At 39.7% G+C, this 22046-nt stretch overlaps 1 protein-coding gene across 2 annotated transcripts in view; it reads left to right on the top strand.

The window, feature by feature from the left end:
* Positions 1-22046, top strand: part of STARD9 (StAR related lipid transfer domain containing 9) — a 188806-nt gene that overhangs the window by 134032 nt on the left and 32728 nt on the right. For both annotated transcript variants that reach the window (XM_048854798.2, XM_075129679.1), the window contains exons 19-23: positions 2788-2870; positions 3607-3716; positions 6236-6283; positions 14908-15098; positions 19018-19504. In XM_048854798.2, the coding sequence (XP_048710755.2) occupies positions 2788-2870; positions 3607-3716; positions 6236-6283; positions 14908-15098; positions 19018-19504 (919 nt within the window). The remainder of the gene's footprint in view (positions 1-2787; positions 2871-3606; positions 3717-6235; positions 6284-14907; positions 15099-19017; positions 19505-22046) is intronic.

Genomic DNA, 22046 nt, shown 5'->3' with positions numbered 1-22046 from the left:
TTTGCAACTATTTAGAAAAGCTGGATGAGCACAAGTCCATGGGGCCGGATGTGCTGCATCCGAGAGTGCAATCACATCCGCCAACTCCTTTAGCAGAGTCATTGGCCATTATCTTTGAAAACTCATGGCTATCGGGGGGAGGTCCCGGACGACTGAAAAAAGGCTAATGTAGTGCCCATCTTTAAAAAAAGGAAGGAGGAGGATCCGGGGAACTACAGGCCAGTGAGCCTCACCTCAGTCCCTGGAAAAATCATGGAGCAGGTCCTCAAGAAATTAATTCTGCAGCACTTAGAGGAGAGAAAAGTGATCAGGAACAGTCAGCATGGATTCACCAAGGGCAAGTCATGCCTGACTAATCTAATTGCCTTCTATGATGAGATAACTGGCTCTGTGGATGAGGGGAAAGCAGTGGACGTGTTTATTCCTTGACTTTAGCAAAGCTTTTGACACAGTCTCCCACAGTATTCTTGCCAGCAAATTAAAGTAGTATGGGCTGGATGAATGGACTATAAGGTGGATAGAAAGCTGGCTAGATATTTGGGCTCAACGGGATGGCTCCATTTCAAGTTGGCAGCTGGTATCAAGTGGAGTGCCCCAAGGGTCGGTCCTGGGGCCGGTTTTGTTCAATATCTTCATTAATGATCTGGAGGATGGCGTGGATTGCACCCTCAGCAAGTTTTCAGGTGACACTAAACTGGTAGGAGAGGTAGATACCCTGGAGGGTAAGGATAGGATACAGAGGGACCTTGACAAATTGGAGGATTGGGCCAAAAGAAATCTGATGAGGTTCAACAACGACAAGTTCAGAGTCCTTCACTTAGGACAGAAGAATCCCATGCACCGCTACAGACTAGGGATCGAATGGCTAGGCAGCAGTTCTGCAGAAAAGAACCTAGGGGTTACAGTGGATGAGAAGCTGGATATGAGTCAATCCAACCTTGGATGTTGCCAAGAAGGCCAATTGCATTTTGGGCTGTATAAGTAGGGGCATTGCCAGCAGATCAAGGGATGTGATTGTTCTCCTCTGTTCAACATTGGTGAGGCCTCATCTGGAGTAGTGTGTCCAGTTTTGGGCCCCACACTGCAAGAAGGATGTGAAAAAATTGGAAAGCATCCAGCGGAGGGCAACAAAAATTATTAGGGAACTGGAACACATGATTTATGAGGAGCGGCTGAGGGAACTGGGATTGTTTAGTCTGCGGAAGAGAAGAATGAGGGGCGATTTTATAACTGCTTTCAACTACCTGAAAGGGGGTTCCAAAGAGGATGGCTCTAGACTGTTCTCAGTGGTAGCAGATGACAGAACAAGGAGTAATGGTCTCAAGTTGCAGTGGGGGAGATTTAGGTTGGATATTAGGAAAAACTTTTTCACTAGGAGGGTGGTGAAGCACTGGGATGTGTTACCTAGGTAGGTGGTAGAATCTCCTTCCTTTTGAGGTTTTTAAGATCAGGCTTGACAAAGCCCTGGCTGGGATGATTTAGTTGAGGATTGGTCCTGCTTTGAGCAGGGGGTTGGACTAGGTGACCTCCTGAGGTCCCTTCCAACCCTGATATTCTAAGTGGGTTCTAGCCCACGGAAGCTTATGCCCAAATAAATTTGTTAGTCTCTAAGGTGCCACAAGGACTCCTCGTTTTGTTTTTTTTTGCTGATACAGACTAACATGGCTACCACTGAAAACTGGGAAACCACTTTTCTTGGCTGCCCAGAACTCCTGCTGTTAGGAGATGCTTCTTCTTTCACACCACCAGCAGACAGTCTTATTCAGCTTACTGGACAAGTCTTTATACAAAAAGGCACTAGCCGTCACCTTCAGCCCCCAACTAAAACCTCTTAAACGCATTATCAAGGATCTACAACCTATCCTGAAGAACGACCTATCACTCTCACAGATCTTGGGAGACAGGCCAGTCCTTGCCTACAGACAGCCCCCCAACCTGAAGCAAATACTCACCAGCAACCACACACCACACAACAGAACCACTAACCCAGGAACCTATCCTTGCAACAAAGCCTGTTGCCAACTGTGCCCACATATCTATTCAGGGGACACCATCATAGGGCCTAATCACATCAGCCACACTATCAGAGGCTCATTCACCTGTACATCTACCAATGTGATATATGCCATCATGTGCCAGCAGTGCCCCTCTGCCATGAACATTGAGCAAACTGGACAGTCTCTACATAAAAGAATAAATGGACAGCTTATGCTCAAATAAATTGGTTAGTCTCTAAGGTGCCACAAGTACTCCTTTTCTTTTTGCGAATACAGACTAACACGGCTGCTACTCTGAAACCTATCTTATTATTGACACTTTTTTCAATTCTACTTCAAAGTTCCAAGATCATGATTCTGTGGGATTAAAATATGGCTTTATGTAGGGGCGTTTCTAAATTCTTCTTTGAATTTTTTTCTTTTACTTAATAATTGGTACTTTAGATTTTTTTCTCACTTTTTGTAGCATTTTCACTTTAAAGATTTTTGAGTATCTTAATTACTGAGCACTGGGACTTGAAAATTTTCTCTTATGTGCTCCTTGTGTCATTGAGATAGAGGAGTCAGAATAAAAAGAAATTTCCAGTAGTGGATTTGCCCCTGACCTCCAGGGTTTAAGATTTTTTAAAAAGCACAGTAATGCTGGCAGTAACAGTGAGCAAAGTGTTACTAGGAGCAGTTTAAATAGTATGTACCATGGATACACATCAAATTCCAGATGTTTGATAAATTTTGTCTCCATAGTTTCCTTTTTTTTCTTTTTTCTTTTTTCTTTTTTTTAAAAAAACAGGAGGTCTTGTTGTCCTGGGCAAGGCTCATAAATTTAGGTTCAACCACCCAGCAGAAGCTGCCATTTTAAGACAAAGAAGATTGGTAAGTTTTGAGACTTTATATTTTTCTTTCCTAAATTCCTTCATTGGTGACTAACTTTATTATTTCATTTTAAAAGCAAACATGAAATGTATAATGTTTCTTCATATCTACTTATTTACTTGCCCCATTTCCTCCTTCTAGTGGTCTGTAGTTACACTAAACCATTGTGGCTGGACATCAGTGCCATTTCCAGAGTTGCTTAGCAAAAGAAAATGCAGATCCTCTTAAATAATTTAACATGCCCTTGTTTTCCAGTCATGACTTCGCTGGCGTTGAAACAATATAATTTAAGGCATTAAAGTGGAAAGACCATTTAAAAACTTTCCACGATCAATAGTATTCTGAGTTGTCCTCTTTGTTATTAGCTCACTGTTCAGCATTAAATACACTAAAAGCAATTTTAGCTGGTGAAATTATAGAATTAATGTATTGAGTGTCCCAGTGTTATTATCCATGCAGATGTTGTTACATGCATCAGAGTTAGAGACTGAAATTAAAAATTGATAAAAGGAAATACTTTTTTATATGGTGTATAAAAAGGGAACTCACTGCTGCAGGATATTATTCAGGAGATAGTTTATTCAGATTTCCAAACAGACTTAGACATCTGTAAGGTCATTGGGACAAGGACCATACCTCTATTCTGCAGCACATATTAACAGCAGCAATAATAAATTGAAACCTACTAGGTTGTTTTAATATTCCTTCCTCCTGCTCCCACCTTGTTTTTTAATAGATTAGTGAAGCCTCCCCCATATTGAGCAGCAGATCTTTGGAATGGCTGGACTTGGATGGAGATTTCACTCCTTCCCCTCCCTATATCTTTTCTCCACTTGAAAAAGAAAGGTAAGTTTAAAAGAAGTATTCACCGGAATGTAACTTCCCTGGAACCTGGGTTCATTTCAAAGAGAAGTGGAATGCTTAGGTCCCATCATATTTTATTTCCTTATTTAGATTTAAATTATAATGATGAGTAGAACAGCTCCAACAGGAGAGATTGAGAGAACCACCCCTGATTATTCTATGCCCTGGTGGTCAGGGCACTAACTTGGGCTATAAAAGACCCAAGTTAAAATCCTTACTTCAGATCAGGCAGAGTAAGGATTTAAAAACAGGTCTCCTACATTCCAGGTGAGTGCCCTAAGCATGGGCTATTGGGTATCCTGGGGGACACACGCTGCCAGTCCCCCAAAAATGCTCTGTATGGTCACCCCCAACAGTCTTTTGTATGAGGCCCAATCTGATATGCATGCTCTGAGAACAGCTACTGAATTGGGCCCTGCAGATGAGATAAGTGGGCAAGGTCCTAAAATCCTGAGGGGTTTAGGCATGATCTAGGATGCTGAACTGATTGGCAGCGTTAGGACTTCAGTGATTTTGCACATGCCCAAAGCCAGAAATGTAGGCATATTTTCACCAGAAGTTTAGTCTTCTAGGGAATTTTAGGCACCTCCAGGGAGAGGTAGCAACTGAGCAGAAATCTTAGTAGCTCCTAAATTCCTTTGTGGGTCTAGCCCAAAGAGATTAAGGTCAAAAGATCCCACTGATTTTGGGTGTCCAATTTGAGATGACTAGGATCAGATTTTTCAGAATACTTAGCATAGATTAGCTCATTACATGTTCAAATCACAGCTCCCATTGACTTTAGTTGCTGCTGTGAGTTCTCAGCACTTCTGCGAATCAGACCCCCGCAGGGTCTCAACTCAGGCACCCAGAAAATGAGGAACACGCAATTAGTGATAACCAGGGAAGAGTTTGGTTTAAGTGATTTGTTCAGCATCACATAGGAATGCTGTGGCACAGGCAGGGATTGAATCCAATTCTCAGGGCATTCAACTTCCTTAACCATGAAACCATCCTTTCTTTTCCTCACATGCCTTCCAGCTTGTGCAACAAAGGGGTTCTACAGACCGCAACCTCCTTTACTACACAACCTTGATTCATCCCCAGAGCAGGTCTATCATGTGCACTGAATAAAGCTGTGGAAAATATAATATGTGATTGTAATGCATTATGGTCTTTAATTTCACAAACTAGGGGGCTGAATTACTGCTGCACAGGCAACCTTAATTCTGGCATTTCCTAACTTTTGAGTGCTTAACTTTGCAACCTTAATGGTCCTTTAAGCTAGTTTTGGTGTGTAATTTAAGTTATAAAGAGGATGCAATTTGGTGTATTTATAAAACTGAATATAACCATTTGCTTTTTCTTAGACAGCTGTCATGCTTCAGTGCCAACCAGGTGGTGATTTGTATTTAATTGTGGGGGAAAGAACAATAACTGCTTCCATAGTTCTCCTCAAGCATCAACCCATTTCTTTGCTAGAGTTATTCTAGTGGAATAGCAAAATTCAGCATCTTTAAACTCTCTTGGAATGTTTTGCCTTTTTATATTTATGAACATGAAGCATTCATCCTTATACAGTATTTGTGCATTCTTTCTGTGTTACTGGCTCCAAGTGTGTACTGTGTGCTCTCCTTCTCTCAGGATCCTCCTAAGCTAATTTATTTTAATTTTAATACAGAGATACCTTTTTTTACAAAACAATATTTGGTATTTATTTGTTTTGTACAATGTACCAGGTCATGTCACTTTAACCTCCCTTCCCCCCCAGAATGGAAAAATTTACAAATAAGACGTTTGCTAATGATCTACATGATGCCAAGAGACTCACTACACAGTTTTGAATATAAAAGAGGTAGAAACTTTGTTGTAGGCTCTCAATGATGGGCATCAGATATTTGCACACATCTCAAGGCATCTAGGATTGTATATCACTGTTTTGTTTTGTTTTTTTAGTGAGTGTTCGAGTTGCCCTCATAAACTAGATAGGATTGAGGGCTATTTCTGATTGATTTCCAGATTATGTATAGAAGCACATTCCTTTAGGATGGGAATATGCTATGTTATAGTGTATAATGTTGCTTTCCATTTTGCCATGATTATCTTAAACCGTTACTCTGAAAATGAAACTTTTTGGTGTCCTGCTTATTTGAATTTTTATTAATGACTGTTACTGATATAATGTGCGAGTAGTTTTTCTTAGCTGTGTTTTACCTGAAGAAATCCAGCAATCTTTTTTTTGTTTCTTTCCTGCAGTCTTTCCACAAAGTTAAACTAAATTTTTCTTCCCATGCACTAAGTGATAAGTGTGTCTCTTATTCCAGATAAGTGGATTTGCTCATGTGATTGAAATGTTTCCCCCTAAGAGGATCAGCACAAAGGTCTATAATATAGGGCTAAAATGGGTCTGAAGTGGTCTGTAGATGTTGCAGAGGCCCTCTCTACAGAGCAGATCAATGTCACCTAGTAGAAGTGTATCTGAAATACAGTACTGACTAATATATTTCTTCATTTTCCCACAGTCAAAAGCATATAGGCCATGAGGAGTGCAAACATTCAGCTGAAATGAGGTAAGAGAATAGCTTGAAGTTAGTACCTTGCATCATGAGATTTTGTGCACAGGTCTCCAATCTTTGCAAATGAGTATCCATTCTCATGCAGACTTTGAGAATTACAGATATGTGAGGCTCAGAGAAATTGATACTGGTGCAAAGATGCAGTCAGCTCCTTCCTCTGTAATCATTAGGTCTTCATCTCCATTCTTGCCTCATCCTGTTCAGATGTGGGAATTACACCATATTTTTCAGAGCAATAGCATTGTTTAATTGCTTAATTTTCTAGGCTTTGTTAGCTATGACTATCACAAGTTAGAATTATTAGGATCATGTCAAAACCATGTTGATTTTCTGGCCTTTCTAGCCCTTCCTATCCCGATTGGCTGCTGTGGGAGGAGGCAGTTTGGACCACGATAATCCAAGTGCATTGGGTTTTTATTTTGATTTCATCACACTGAGGTGTAAGAACGGCAATTTGCAATCGAAGTACAGATGAGACCCTATTGCTTGCTGCCATGGTGCTATTCTTATTTCACATTTGATGCTTTTTTGCTTTAGTGGCTTGCCAAGCTATTAAACTCAAGTCCCAAGTGAGACAAACCTAACATTCTAATGGATCCAACCTCAAAGCTGCGCTGACCAATTGTTGTGGGGTTTTTTTAGTGTTGTAAGTGCAATTTAACAAATGGATTGCAAATGACCCTGCAAAGCTGCTTCATCTCATCTCAGGGTTCTTTTTTTCAGTTAAACTGTAAGTGTGATAATGCTAGTTTTGAGGGGATAGAGTGCTATAAGTCAAATGCTGCAGTTGGAAGGAGCTGTGGAGTAATTGTTGACTAACTCCCAACATTATTCCAGCTGACATAGGACTGAGTAGTGTCAAAAATGGATGGGTGAAATTCACACCTATGCAAAGGGTCAGCACCCTTGCGCCTTCCAAGTAGGGCTTAAACATGACTCAAGCAGAACTCAAAGTGATGTGTAAGCTGGCTCTCTACCCAGGGCTGAATTTCACCCATTTGGAATAAACATAAAGAACATCATGCCATTTTCACTTTTAATTGTAATATTTTTTATGAGTGTCAATTTGGTAATTGACATAAATTCTCATAAATTCATTGTAGACTTTTATGTGTAACCAGGTCAATCCTGTACTTTTTGTTCCCTTGATAAGAATAGAATAACTACAAACATTCACAGTGAAATAATATTAAGGCTCTAACTCAGTCTGACCAAAGCAGGTAATTAAAATGTAATGCCAGATGTGTTTGTCCTTTATGTACCAGGCCCAATTTAACAAACTTTATTCTTGTAAGTATTCCTAATCTCACGAAAGGTAGTTCCACTGACTTGTATGGGACTACTTGCATGTGCGAGGACTAATCATATGATTAATGTTTGTAGAATTGGGCCCTATGTCTGGTGGTTCTAGGGATCTCCAAACTGTATAGGGTCCGGTACAATATCTGCTCATACTAGGTGAATACTGGTTGAACTACCAATACAATAGGTACAAAAGTTAAATCCTAGTGCCACAGAAGTCACAGAGAGTTTTACTGTTGACTTCAGTAGGGCCAGGATTTCACTCAAAGAGAAAGAAAGAATGTTACTTTTTACTAAGAAAGGGCCCACTGGAAAACAAGTCAGTCTGTTTTTAAAATCCCAATAAAAACTAGCTTCAGAATAATGCATTACATAAATACTGCATATCAGAATTAATGGATTTAAAACAAAACCTATGCTTCATCATTAGGGGTCTCAGATATTCAAATAATCACCATATATCCCAAATTTCCTTGATAAATTGTGCTCTGTTTTAATGATGAGGGATGGCATTATAGAATAAATTGTTTAAGAAGCCCAAGTGTTTTAAGATCAAAATCAGGCCCATTTAACAAAAAAATACAAAAAACTAGAAAACGAAAGAAGCAGCATCCCAGAAATATAAGCTGAAGATGCATTTTAGTTTCTTGGAGAAATAATCCACTTTTATATAACACATCCAAGCTTCCTTCTTTCTCTTCCTTCCCTTCCTCTGCCCCCCACCTCCTTTTTTTTAAATTACAACGGTGGTGTTTTTTCATCCAGTTTAAAAGAATAAAAAAATCAAATGGTTTATTTATAAATATTGGAAGACACTGTAATTCATGTTAACATACTTAATCCATAGCAATATGGTGAACAAGGAGAATTTCCTGTTAATATTCTCATAATAATAATAATAATAATATGAAATTCTAATAATGGCTCTCATTTGGAGATCTCAGAGCTTTATATTTCTGAAGTACGTAATGGATCACTTCACCCACCTGTGAAATACTGTCACATCTGGGGTGGGATACAGCAGCTGAATAACAGTGCACAGCGGCATTATATAGCACTTCAGCACACGAACTGAAGAATGCTATATTCAGTTGAAATCACGGGGAAGCTGAGATAGAGTGTAATTCCAACTGAGCTAGAATTTTGCAGAGACACCATTGTCCTCTATGGAGCATATGTTGTGTCTTGACTTACAGGAGTCTTATTCTGGACTAGGGAAAGGACTGTAAATTTATTCTCCAGAGGCAGTGTGCGTGTCTCGTCGCTGGCCAGAGGGATAGGACTGTCTTACAGAGATGCTCAGATGTGTTGTTGGTAGGTCACTTCTGGCTGGTGGTGTTGTGTCTGCATATTTAGGCTGTAGAAGGAGTTGGTCATACTCTTAAGAGGAGAACATAAGACAATTGAACAATCATACTAGTCAGCAGACATTTTTTTTCTTTAAGCACACCAGCTTGTCAAAGAACTAAATGCCTGTCTTGCAGGATGATGATGTCCCTTCTCCAGCCTTTAGGGATTTCCCTTCGTGTGCTTGTTTTCAAAGATCACATATGGCTCTTCTACCGTTTTTAATTCATTTTCTTTCTGCATATAATTGTGTAACCTGCAGAGTGTCAAGAGATTTGGGAAGGAGATAACACAAAATGTTCAGAGCCATTTTATCGCTTTTCCCTTTAAGAGCTCATAAGCTTTAAATTCTGTGATGTGAGCAGATATGTATAGCTAGTTTCCTAGGGTGGTCCTGTGCAGTTGCTGTAATCCTCTACTTGCTGTGTGTTACTCTGAGGCTATGGTGTGGTGTGGGAAAGGAGCCTTCTGATTGGACAAATGTGCTGGTGAGGGGATATAGTAGAGAAACATGCAAATCAGTGGATGGGCTAGAAACCCGGACTTGTAATTGCTTTTATTGCCAGCCTGTCTTGCTTTGCAAATATACAGTGGGAAAAAAAATCTGCTCTGATTTTTTTTGGTTTATATAATAAAGAAAAATTTAACTGGAATCTGGATCGGCAGTAAGAAGGGGGAAAACTGTCTGATTTGAGTGATGGTTTTTCTGTCTTTAAATCAGTAAAACTGGTGTTAAGGGACAGTATTTTTTTTTCTTTTGTAATACTACTTTGCTTAAGTTTCTTGTTTTGAGCCTTAATGTTACATTGCAAGAAGCACTCTGCTTCATTACAGGGCTATCGCTGCCATAGTTACTGAAAACTGCATTATGCTGTAGAAGCTGCCAGCCTCTGCATCAGCCTTGGAAGTGTTTCGGGAAGAGGGGAGGGGAATTACACAATAGGACTCCAGAAAGCTGACAGCAAAACAGGCTGGAGAAAATGTGGATCTACAGCAGGTTCATTTAGCATGCCTAATGCAAACTTTGTGGATAGAAAGATGAGATGAAAAACAATCCAGCTTTGTTACAATATGAAGATTTTCTCAGTAATTTATTACCATTAGGTTAAGGTTGGTATTTTTTTTTTTTTGGCTGCCTACTTAATAGTTTTAAATGTTTACTTAGAGGAGGATGAACTGTTAATATTTCTATTGTATTTGGTAAATCTGGGGTGTGTGTACAATTCTACAGCGGCAAACCGCTGTCCTTTATTTATTTTTGACATGCTGTGCACCACTAAATGGTGGTCTTGTCTATCTGGGTTTCTGTTTTGGAGATAGATGCTCAGCTCTGCAGAATTTAAACGGCTTACCCTATGCCTGTCCTGATGTTAAATTATTTTATTTCCTTATAGTGCTACATGAACTGTTTATGTATGCATGTGGATTTGGGAGAGAAGGGGTGCAAGCAATAGAGGGAACTGATCCCTGCTTGAAATGCATAGATTTGGAATATATGAAACAAGATGAAATCTTACTGGTGTGTCCGGTTCAGGGTATGTTTCAGTGGACCAATGAAACAACCACCTGTACTTACCTTGGAATATGTTAATTTGTTTTTGTAACATAAGATGACCTTCATTTTTAGTTAATAATTCAGATGTATTTTGAACATATTAATTGGACTTTAAATTGTCTGTTTGGAAAATTCAGCTACCAGATATGTTAGCATTTTATTTTCTTGTTTGGCTATTGTCACTTCATTTATAACTTCACTTTATCATTTTCACAAACCAGCAAGGATAATTTGGGGTGACTGTAAAACGTTCAGAATGTAAATGGGAAACATTTTGGATTCATATAATTGTTTTTATCACTGAATGTGGAGTGACAGATCTGAATCCCAAATCCAAGCAAATCACATTATTCGCAAGATCACTAGCCTCACAGCCAGTGGAAAAACACTCCATGTTCTGCCATACCTGTATTATGTAAGCAGCAGCCTATGAATTTTCATTATCTCTCTCCTCCTCCTCAGAGAAACCGTTGTCAAGCAGTAAATGTATTAAGGCTGGTTGGTGGTCCGTCCTAGCCTGTGCATGGGTACTCAGGCCTTTCTTCATTGCTATGTCTGATTTTTATCTCATACTACTAAAAACAGAGAGAGAAGGCAGAGACACCGATATAGCAACAGAATTGTAACTAGCATGTGCGTCTTGCTCTTTTAGCAATAATAGGACAATATTCCCTTCCTCTGTTACAGAATCAATTACCTCAGAGAGGTAAAGAGCCATAGCTCTTTGTCCACATAATGAAAACATAGGATTATAACAGTATGATAATAATTGTAGTCATGGTGTTTTCTAAGTGTTGCAAAGCATTTCTGATTGCAGTGGGGTATGGGTATACTTCTGTGTACTGTGTCTTTCAGGGACGTATTCCTAGTACGGAGCTTTCAATAGTGTAAGTAGGTTTGGCTAGTATTGTCCTGCTGAATGTGCAAACTCTAAATTTTAACATTGGGGAGGTTAACTAGCTTCATGCCAATTCAGCAAAAACAAACTCTCATGTGAGTGGATATGCTAGTGCTGCTGGTACAGCAGAATTATTGCTATGTAAAACTTTTAAAATGTTTTCATTGGGGGGCACAAAGGCTCTTTAAAGCTTTACAGTTTCCTTTAAAAAGAGCAAAAGTGTCAATCTAGAATCAGAAACGTAGGTTGGCAGGAACCTTGAGAAGTCATCAAATTCAGTCCCCTGTGCTGAGGCGGGACCAAGTAAACCGAGACAATCCCTGGCAGCTGTTTGTCCAACCTGTTTGTACAAACCTTCTGTGATGGGAATTCTACAACCTCCCTTGGAAGCCTGTCCCAGGGCTTAACCGCCCTTTATAGTCAGAAAGTTTTTCCTGGTATCTAACCTAAATCTCCTTTGATGCTTGTCCTATATTCAGTGGGCATGGAGAACAATTGATCACAGTTCTTTTTATAACAGTCCTTAATATGTTTGAAGACCTGTTATCAGTTCTTCCCTCCCGCATCATTTTTTTCTCAAAACTAAACATGCCCAGTTTTTTTTAACCTTTTGTCATTGGTCAGGTTTTCTAAACCATTGATCATTTTTGTTGCTCTCCTTTGGACTGTCTCTTATTTGTTCAAATTTTTCCTAAAGTGTGGTGCCCAGAATTGGACACAGCACTCTAGCTGAGGCCTCATCTGTGCTGAATAGAGCGGGACAGTTACCTCCTGTCTTACATACAAGACTCCTGTTAATACACTCCAGAATGATGTTAACCTGTTTCACAACGACATTACATTGTTGATTCATTTTCAATTTGTGATACACTATAACCTCCAGATCCTTTTTAGCTTTACTACCAATTAACCAATTATTCCTCATTTGTAGCTGTGCATTTGATTTTTCCTTTCTAAGTGTAGCACTTTTCACTTGTCTTTATTGAATTTCATCTTGTTGATTTCAGACCAAGTCTCCAATTTGTCAAGATAATTTTGAATTCTAATTGTGTCCTCCAAAGTGCTAACACCTTCCAGTTTGGTGTAATCTGCAAATTTTATAAGCATACTCTCCACTCCATTATCCGAGTCATTAGTGAAAATACTGAATAGTACCAGATGCAGGCCTGACCCCTAGAGAGCCCCCCTAGATACACCCTCCTAGTTTGACCGTGAGCAGTTGATAATTACTCTTGAGTATGATCTTTCAATCAGTTTTGCACACACTTTATAGTAATTTCATCTACATCACATTTCCCTAGTTTGCTTTTAAGAATGTCACATGGGACTGTCTCAAAAGTCTTACTAAAATCAAGATATATATCATCTACTGTTTTCCTACCCCAATCCACTAGGCCAGTAACCCTGTCAAAGAAGGAAATTAGGGGTGGTTTGTCATGATTTGTTCTTTACAAATATCTGTTGGCTATTCCTTATAATCCTGTTGTCCTCTAAGTGCTTACAAATTGACTGTTAAATAATTTGTTCCCGTATCTTTCCAGGTATCAAAATTAGGCTGACTGGTCTATAATTCCCAGCTTCTCCTTTGTACCCCTATTTGAAAATAGGTACTTTGTTTGTGTTTCTCCAGTTCTCAGACCTCATATCCTCCCTGCATCCTCAATGATAATTGCTAACAGTTCCAAAATTGCTTCAGTTGGTTCCTTAAGTGCTCTCGGATGTATTTTATGAGGCCCTGCAGACTTGAATACATCTAACTAATCTAAATATTCTTTAACCTGTTCTTTCCCTCTTTTGACTTGCGTTCCTTCCCCCTTGTTGCTAATATTAATTGTATTGTATCTGATCACCATTAAGCTTTTTAGTGAAGACTGAAGCAAAATAGGCATTAAACACCTCAACCTTCTTGATGTCATCAGTTATTAGCTCTCCTTCCCCATTAAGTAGAGGACCTACACTTTTCTTCATATTTCTCTTGTTCCTAATGTATTTAAACAATTCCATCTTAGTCAGTTTCATGTCCCTTGCTATGTGTAACTCATTTTGTGCCTTAGTTTTTCTGATTTATGTCCCTACATGCTTGTGCTGTTCTTTTGTAATCTCCTTAGCACTTTGCCCAGGTTTCCACTTTTTGTAGGATTCCTTTTTGGTTTTCAGGTCATTAAAGAGCTCCTGATGGAGCCATATTGGCCTCTTATTATTTTTCCTATCGTCCTTCGCATCAGAATAGTTTTCAGTTGTGCCTTTAATATTGTCCCCTTTAGAAACTGCCAGCTCTCCTGAACACTTTTTTCCCATAGATTTTCTTCCCAGGGGACCTTACCTACCAGTTCTCTGAGTTTGTTTAAAATCTGATTTTTTGAACACCATTGTCCTTATTCTGCCACTCTTGCTCCTTCTTTCCTATCTATCTATCATTTCATGATCACTTTCACCCAAATTGCTGTCCACCTTCCTATTCACTGCCAGTTCATCCCTGTTGGTCAGAATCGAGTCTAAAATGGCTAAATTAGCTATAATTTTGTAAATAAAAGTTTTATTCGTTCCTAAAATGAATCTGTAAAAATGGCATTTTCTATGTTTATTCTTTTTCAATGTTTTACACATTTAATTTGCTAAGTTTACAAGTAAAAAATGGTTTTCAAAAGCAAAAATCCAAATGTGGTTCATGCATCATTCCTGCAAATATTCTACAGTTGAACCTTAATTATTAATTGTGGTGTTGATGCACAAACCAGAATGGAATCCAGCTCCCTCTTTTCATAACTATGAGTGGCTTAGCACTACTAATGTAAGAGAAGCTAGTAAAAAAATATTTTGTCATTGAAATACATGTGTACATATCTTGGAATTCACTCGGAGAAGAACTGTTAAAGTGTTTTTTTTTTTTAACATAGTCACCTTTCTGACGATAACTGCACTTAAAATATAGAAGAAGCAGCCTTATCTAGTGGTTAGAGCAGAGAATTTGGTGACAAGATCTGGGCTCTTATGTTGACTGTATTAGCGACTGACTGTGTAACCTTGGGTTACTCGCTTAACCTCACTAGGCTTCAGGTTTTTTTGGCCTGTAACAAAAGAATAATAACGACTTGCCACTTTTGCAAAGTACTTTGAAATCTTCAGATGAAAGGCACAGCATGCAAGGTATTTTTACATATTTAAAAGAAAAGGATCTCCTTATAGGATGACCTTAAACAAAAATGATCAGTGACAATATTAACAAGTTACCTTTGCTATTAACTTTCTAATGATGGAATTTTACCATGAGAAACCTCGTGTGGTAGCTTTTACTGATTTATATGGGATTGTGACATACTATGTATGACATCACATATGCAACTACCTTAGCACCATATGATCTTGGCAGAATTTTCTACCCCTTAAATGTGTTTGATTGTACACACAATAGCTTGAATTTTGTCTGATTTAAGGGTCTGTCTAACATAAAGAAATGTCTTAACAAAAAAATGTTTGTGTTTCTTGGTTTAAAATCATTGTTAACATTTCTAACAGCAGAGAGATAGATTCTGTGCATGAAGAATACAAGCAGAAGCTGAGAGATCAGGAAGCTTTCCACAGGGAACACATTCAACAGCAGCAGCTCTACGTTGAGGATTTAAAGCAGCAGATCCTGGCAGGACAGATCAAAGCAGAGCATGAACTAGAATATGACCAGGCACTAATCAACCAGCAGATCAGAGAAAGTGGGTGTCTTTCTCTCTTTCTCTCTCTCTCTCTACTTCCCTTCTTTTACTGCATTCCTTCATTGCTGTTTTCATTTTTCTCCCCTTTTTACATTTTTGGACCGTTGGTGGAGTCTTTGACAGTTAACTAGTTTTCTCCTATAATTGCCCTCCTTATGAGGACAGTTATCAAACTTTTGCTGATAGAGGACTAATGGAATTCATTAGCACCTTGCCTGCAGCACTGGTTTATTAGCTTGGGGGTTCACTGCTGAGTGGTGGAAGTACTACTACTCCTGCGGGAATTCTGGGCCACTGTGCAATACAGAATTTGCACGGAAATTAATGTTCTGCGCAGAATTTCCTTTTCCCCCACAGAAATGAACTGGAGAGCTGCTGGCCACCAATAGGGGCTGCTGGACCATGCAGAGTCCAGCTCGCAAATACAGTAGAAGACACTGCCTGGGGGAGGGGAAGGGAGCCAGAAGGCTCCAGGCAGCTGCAGTTCCCAGCATGCCCTGAAGGAAGGAGGCAGCATGCAGGAAACTCCAGAGAAGCCCAGGACGCAGTATCAGGCTGTTCTCCCTCTTGATCTCTGGGGCGGGGGGATAGGAGGTGTGGGTGTCTGGACTGGTGTGGGGGGTGGCGGCTGGACACTGAGGAGTTGAGGGTGTGAGTGTCTGGGTTGGGGAGAGGGGCGGCTGGGCTCTGGGGTGATAGGGGGTGCGAGTGTCTAGGTTCGGGGGGTCCCACAGCTCAGTTTGGCCCCCAGCTGGGCCCTGGGGGTAGGGGATGAGAATGTCTGGGCTATGGGGTGCCCCACGGCTGGGCTCTGAGGGGAGGGGATGTGGGTGTCTGACCCCGCAGCTGGGCTCGGGGTGGGGGGCGGGCAGAGAAACAGGAACTTGGTTGTCATAGGGGTTTCTTTAACTCTCTGCTCGTGGGGGACTTTTTTGTTGTTGTTGTTCTGTATTGCTGGAAGGTATTTTGAAGTAAATTACAAAAATAATTGAAACTGGCATGATTATATAGCAGGGGTGGCCAAACTGTGACTCACAAGCTACATGCGACTCTTGTACCATTAAAGTACAGCTTGCGTAGCCCCCCACATCTTCCCCCATTCTCCACCTATCAGACTGGAGGATAGCTCAGGACCTCTGCCTTCCAGCGGGGTGGTGGGGTAGGGACTTCTACCCAGCGGGTGGGGCGGCTCAGAGCTTCAGCCCTACGGGGTGCACCTGCCAGGGCTTGGGGCTTCAGCAGGAGTGGGGCTGAAACCCCAACCCCTGGCTCCCAGCAGGTGTGCCCCAGCTCTTGAACTTCTGAAGATGACATATGTGGCTCGGAGGGCCAATAATATGCAGAACTTTAAAATATTGTTTGCAGATTTTATAATTTTTTGGCACAGAATTTCCCCAGGAGTAGTACTACTTGTTTTATCGCATGGAGCTCAATGCCTCTCCTGATACTCCCGGTTGCTGCTTGTATTGCGTGGCTCTATTTAAGTATTTAACTCAAGTGCCGCTTATGGCAGTGTGGAGTGACTTGGCGATCTGGGTTTTTTCCTTTTTTAAATGTCTAACTGTTACCTCTTGAATTTATCCTGGGAAGTTGAAACCCAAGAAGGCCTTTCAAGGCTGAGATAATTTCTGATGAAAGGCATGTGGGGAGTTGCTCTTTGAAGACAGACTGTTATACACACCAGCACACACTGATGGAACAACGCATGCTTGCAACTGCGGTAAAGATCTGTGGGTGTTATATCCTTACAGGTATCACCTGTAAAATGGCATAGACCATATTCATAGTCCATTTCACTCTCAAACTGATGTTCATAGGAAAATGTATGTGCACAGGCCCATGGCATGGATTGAAATCTTCTGCAGATTCCATGTGAAACCTAAATAATGAAACCAATTAAATACAGAGAGAACCAAAAATTACAAGAGGGACAAACGTGAAAAGGAAGAGACAATTTGTTTAAAATCTAGGTCAACACATAATATATAATATGAAATTTACAAGGGACACTCAAGTTTAGGGGTAAAATCATGGCCCTGCTGAAGTAAAAGTGAATTTTGCCATTGACTTCAGTGGGACCAGAATTTCACCTAGGTTTCAAAAATTTGCTTGATGGCAGCTCTGTACAATAATTCATTTTGCTGGCCTCTAAAACTATTAATTTTGACCTTCTCTAAATGTGATTGATACCTTCCAGTCAAATGCTTTCATATCTTTGTCAGTACTGAGCAAGAAGTGTCCTGCAGTAGTTGAAGCAGAGTCTAATTAATTATAGGTTAAAACTGCAACATTACTATTACATCATGGTCTCTTCTCTGTCTGTACATTCAAATGGAAATTACAGACCGTTTCTCCAGTTTGTCCAGATCATTTTGAATTTTAATCCTATCCTAAAAGCACTTGCAACCCCTCCCAGCTTTATAAGTGTACTCCCTGTGCTATTATCTAAATCATTGATGAAGGTATTGAACAGAACCAGACCCAGAACTGATCCCTGCGGACGTCTCGTGACAGTTACGTTCTGCAGGGACAATGAAGCAGTTGACTTATGAGCACAGGAAACAGAACTTTCAGATCTAGAACTAGTTTATGGAACTCATAAGAGATAAGAATGACCGTGGAACTAACCACTTTCAGAGCTAAATGCAAATTCCATTTTATTGACTTAGCTTTCCCTCACTTTAGATGAACATACACATCAGCATAAACGAGCAAAACCAAACCAACAAATATAATACATAAATTAAGTTGTTTCTTCAACAGGCTGGGAAAGAAGAAAGGGGAACATAGAGAACTATTGTTATCTGTATTTTTAAATACTTTCAAAGCACTCAAATACTATGGGGATATGGACCATAGATAGAGGAGCTATAGAGTTAGGTTGTTTAAGTGCATATACTTTCAATGGAGTCACTAAAAATCCAGGAAATTACTAGTTAAGACAACGTCAACATGTAGGCAAAACTCAATTCCCATATCTTGTTAGCCAAATGTAACACCCAAATGCTTTGGGCACCTTGGCTCCACAACACACTGCCTTTCAGTTCCATCGTAGACCTACCCACAATGCACATTTTCAGTTCCTTAAAATCACACATACAAACCATAATCTGATCTCAGAAATGTTAAGGTAGAAGTATAGGAAGTTTCTTCCATTTTGAAAGTCAATACTGTTGGAGACACACACATTAAATGAGGAATACCAATAGAACTTGGTAACACCTCTCAAACCAGCAGGAAACATTAAGTGTATCCACTGCATTTTAAGGTCAAAGTTTGAATGATTTTTGAGGAATTAGATGTGTAGATGCTTATCCCTATAGAAGTTACTTGCCATTGCAAATTCTTGCTAGAGAAAGCTTATCCCATCAGCTCCCTTAATGAAGCTGATGGGATAAGCTTTTAAAACCAACTCCACCACTGATGCAGCATACTTGTAGTCAGCTTTCCAAGTCTTATCCCAGTTGGAGGTCTCTCCATTACTAATACAGCACAGTGCTGCCACTAGAGGGGATGTGACATATCAACTTTCTCTAGATTTGTTGGATCACAAGTTTTGTTCCTTTGGTATCCAGCAAGTACAGATCAGAGAATCCCTTTTGTCTGGCTGCCTGCTTCTGCCTTTAATCTGGCTTCCTGCTTCTGTCCCGTCTGTGTACCCTTGAGACGCTAGAGAAGGAAGGGATCTTAGAATTAAGAAAGGCAGTGGGGGTAGGCCAACAATATACTGAAGCAGAACAGAAGAGGTGTCTGATAGCAGCCATTTTAAATATCCTGATCTGGTTTAAATGATTCATACAAAGTCTTAATGTATAATTGATTACACCCTTCAGGTGGGTCTTTGCTGCTGATTGAAATTAGGAACAGGATAATAATGAAGACATTTTCTAATATTTTTCTTTTATAATTTTGCTTATAGACCAACAGTGGCTTATTAATGAGAAGAAACAACTGGCTTCCCTTCAACCGCAGCAGAGGGAGTTTGCTGTACAGACAGAGTCTAAGTCATATGCAGAAACTGAAGTGCAGAATACTGTGGATTTGGAGATCTGTCCTTCCCTGGTAGTGCGGAACAGGAAGAGGCTGGTACAGCTGGAGCTTTTGCGGAGATACTCTTTAAAGAAAGCAGAAAGAAACATAAGGCGGAAAAAGGTCAAGTTCCAGTTGGAGAGGATTGTCAAGAAGCAAAAATTACTGGAAGCCAAGAGAAACCTAGAGCAGCTAGAGGCCAGCTTCTGGCTCAGTGAAGATAACTTGAAACAGTCCCAAGTCCTGAACCAAAACACCACAATTACCTCCTGGGATCACAAGTTGCAAAGGAAAAGCAAGTCATTTGGTTCAAGTTCCTTGCAATCAAGAAGACATTCTTTCTGTAATCTTTACCCACCACATGTACCCATTTACAGGTAAGTAAACTTTTATAGAATTTTCCATATTAGTTCCAAGTTTAAGAAATATTTGCTGCCCTACTATCAGGTAATGTACTAAAAACATTTTTATAAGGGTATATTAACCCAAACTTTGTATAGGTCAAAACCCTGATCCATCTTATAAAAGCAGCTACACCACTCTCACTTCCCTTTAAGTCTCCAGTCTTATTTTATGACACATTTTTAAGCGGTTTGTCCTTGCTTTCAAGACTCTGCACCACTCCCTAAATCTTTGACCTAGTCTCCTTTCACATTGCCCCTGCCTCCTTGATACCCCTTTCACTGGCTCTCACACATGTCTTTGCTCCTTTTTCTTTAGGTTTGGAATCTCTTTTCTGGACTCTTGGTCAAGACTTTATTTTTGCCTGATCAAACTACTCCTAAAAATTCACTTCTGCAGTGTCACTTTAAAAGATAAGCAGGGGTACCCTTAACCACCCCCAACACACCCACAACATTTGGACCACCAAAACGTATATATGCTTAAGTTTATATACTTGGGCTGTCAATTAATTGCAATTAACGAACGCGATTAACTCAAAAAATTTAATTGTGGTTAAAAAAATAAATCACAGTTTTAATCGCACTGTTAAACAATAGAATACCAACTGAAATTTTATTAAATATTTTGGATGTTTTTCTACATATTCATATATATTCTGTGTTGTAGTTGAAATCAAAGTGTATGTTTTTTATTACAAATATTTGCACTGTAAAAATGATAAACAAAAGAATTAGTATTTTTCAATTCACCTCATACAAGTACTGTAGTGCAGTCTCTTTGTCATGAAAGTGCAACTTACAAATGTAGATTTTTTTGGTTACATGACCGCACTCAAAAACAAAACAATGTAAAACTTTAGAGCCTACAAGTCCACTCAGTCCTACTTCTTGTTCAGCCAATCGCTAAAACAAACAAGTTTGTTTCCATTGATGGGAGATATTGCTGCCTGCTTTACAATGTCGCCTGAAATGAGAACAGGTATTTTCATGGCACTTTTGTAGCCGGCACTGCAAGGTATTTACGTGTCAGATATGCTAAACATTCATATGCCCCTTCATTCTTCAGCCACCATTCCAGGGGACATGCTTCTATGCTGAGGACGCTTGTTAAAAAAAAAATGTGTTAATTAAATTTGTGACTGAACTCCTTGGGGAAGAATTGTATGTCTCCTGCTCTGTTTTACCGGCATTCTGCCATATATTTCATGTTATAGCCATCTGAGATGGTGACCCAGCACATGTTGTTCATTTTAAGAACACTTTCACTGCCGATTTGACAAAACGCAAAGAAGGTACCAATGTGAGATTTCTAGGTATAGCACTCGACCCAAGGTTTAAGAATCTGAAGTGCCTTCCAAAATCTGAGAGGGACGAGGTGTGGAGCATGCTTTCAGAAGTCTTAAAAGAGCAACACTCCAATGAGGAAACTACAGAATCCGAACCACCAAAAAAGAAAATCAACCTTCTACTGGGCGGCATCCGACTCAGATAAAGAAAATGAACATGCGTCGGTCTGCACTGCTTTGGATTGTTCTCAAGCAGAACCAGTCATCGGCATGGACGCATGTCTCCTGGAATGGTGCTTGAAGCATGAAGGGACGTATGACTCTTTAGCGCATCTGGCACGTAAATACCTTGCAACTACAACAACAACAGTGCCATCAGAACGCCTGCTCTCATTTTCAGGTGATAATGCTGCCTGCTTCTTGTTCACACTGTCACCTGCAAATGGAAACAAACTTGTTTGTCTGAGTGACTGGCTGAACAAAAAGCAGGACTGAGTGGACTTGAAGGCTCTAAAGTTTTACATAGTTTTATTTTTGAATGCAGTTATTTTTTGTACATAATTCTACATTTGTAAGTTCAGCTTTCATGATAAAGAGATTGCACTACAGTACTTGTATTGGGTGAATTGAAAAATACTATTTTGTTCTTTTTACAGTGCAAGTACTTGTAATCAAAAATAGTGAGCACTGTACACTTTGTATTCTGTGTTGTAATTGAAATCAATATATTTGAAAACGTAGAAAACATCCAAAATATTTAAATAAATGGTATTCTATTATTATTTAACAGTGTGATTAATCACGATTAATTATTTTAATCACCTGACAGCCCTAATATATACAGATGCAATCTGATTGTACATATAACCCTGCATCATTCCCTTTTCCTTGATATTATAACTTGATTGAGAAGTCTCTCACTAGACTGTACGCTCTAGAGTTCAGGGACTTGTCTTCTGTTTGTTTTCCTATGAAGCACCCAGCACTCTTGTGGGCATTCTGAAATCATTTATAATAGTAACAACATTGCTTTTTGCCTATCACTGACTAAAATGCTGTATCTGGCTCAGACTTTGAAGCTGAGTAGCCATTACTAAACTAGCTGGGAATCTCCCCAGAGAGCTCTCTTAAATTTGGAAACCACAGGGTAAAGGTAGGGGCATGACTAGGCTTGTGTTAAGTGGATTTCAGTGACTCAGAACTATAGTGTGATTAATAGTGATTACAGC

This window comes from Caretta caretta, chromosome 6 (assembly GCF_965140235.1).
Source record: "Caretta caretta isolate rCarCar2 chromosome 6, rCarCar1.hap1, whole genome shotgun sequence".
In the NCBI taxonomy this organism is placed as follows: Eukaryota; Metazoa; Chordata; order Testudines; family Cheloniidae; genus Caretta; species Caretta caretta.
Note: the sequence above shows the minus strand (reverse complement) of the source record. Positions and strands in the feature narration are given on the sequence as shown.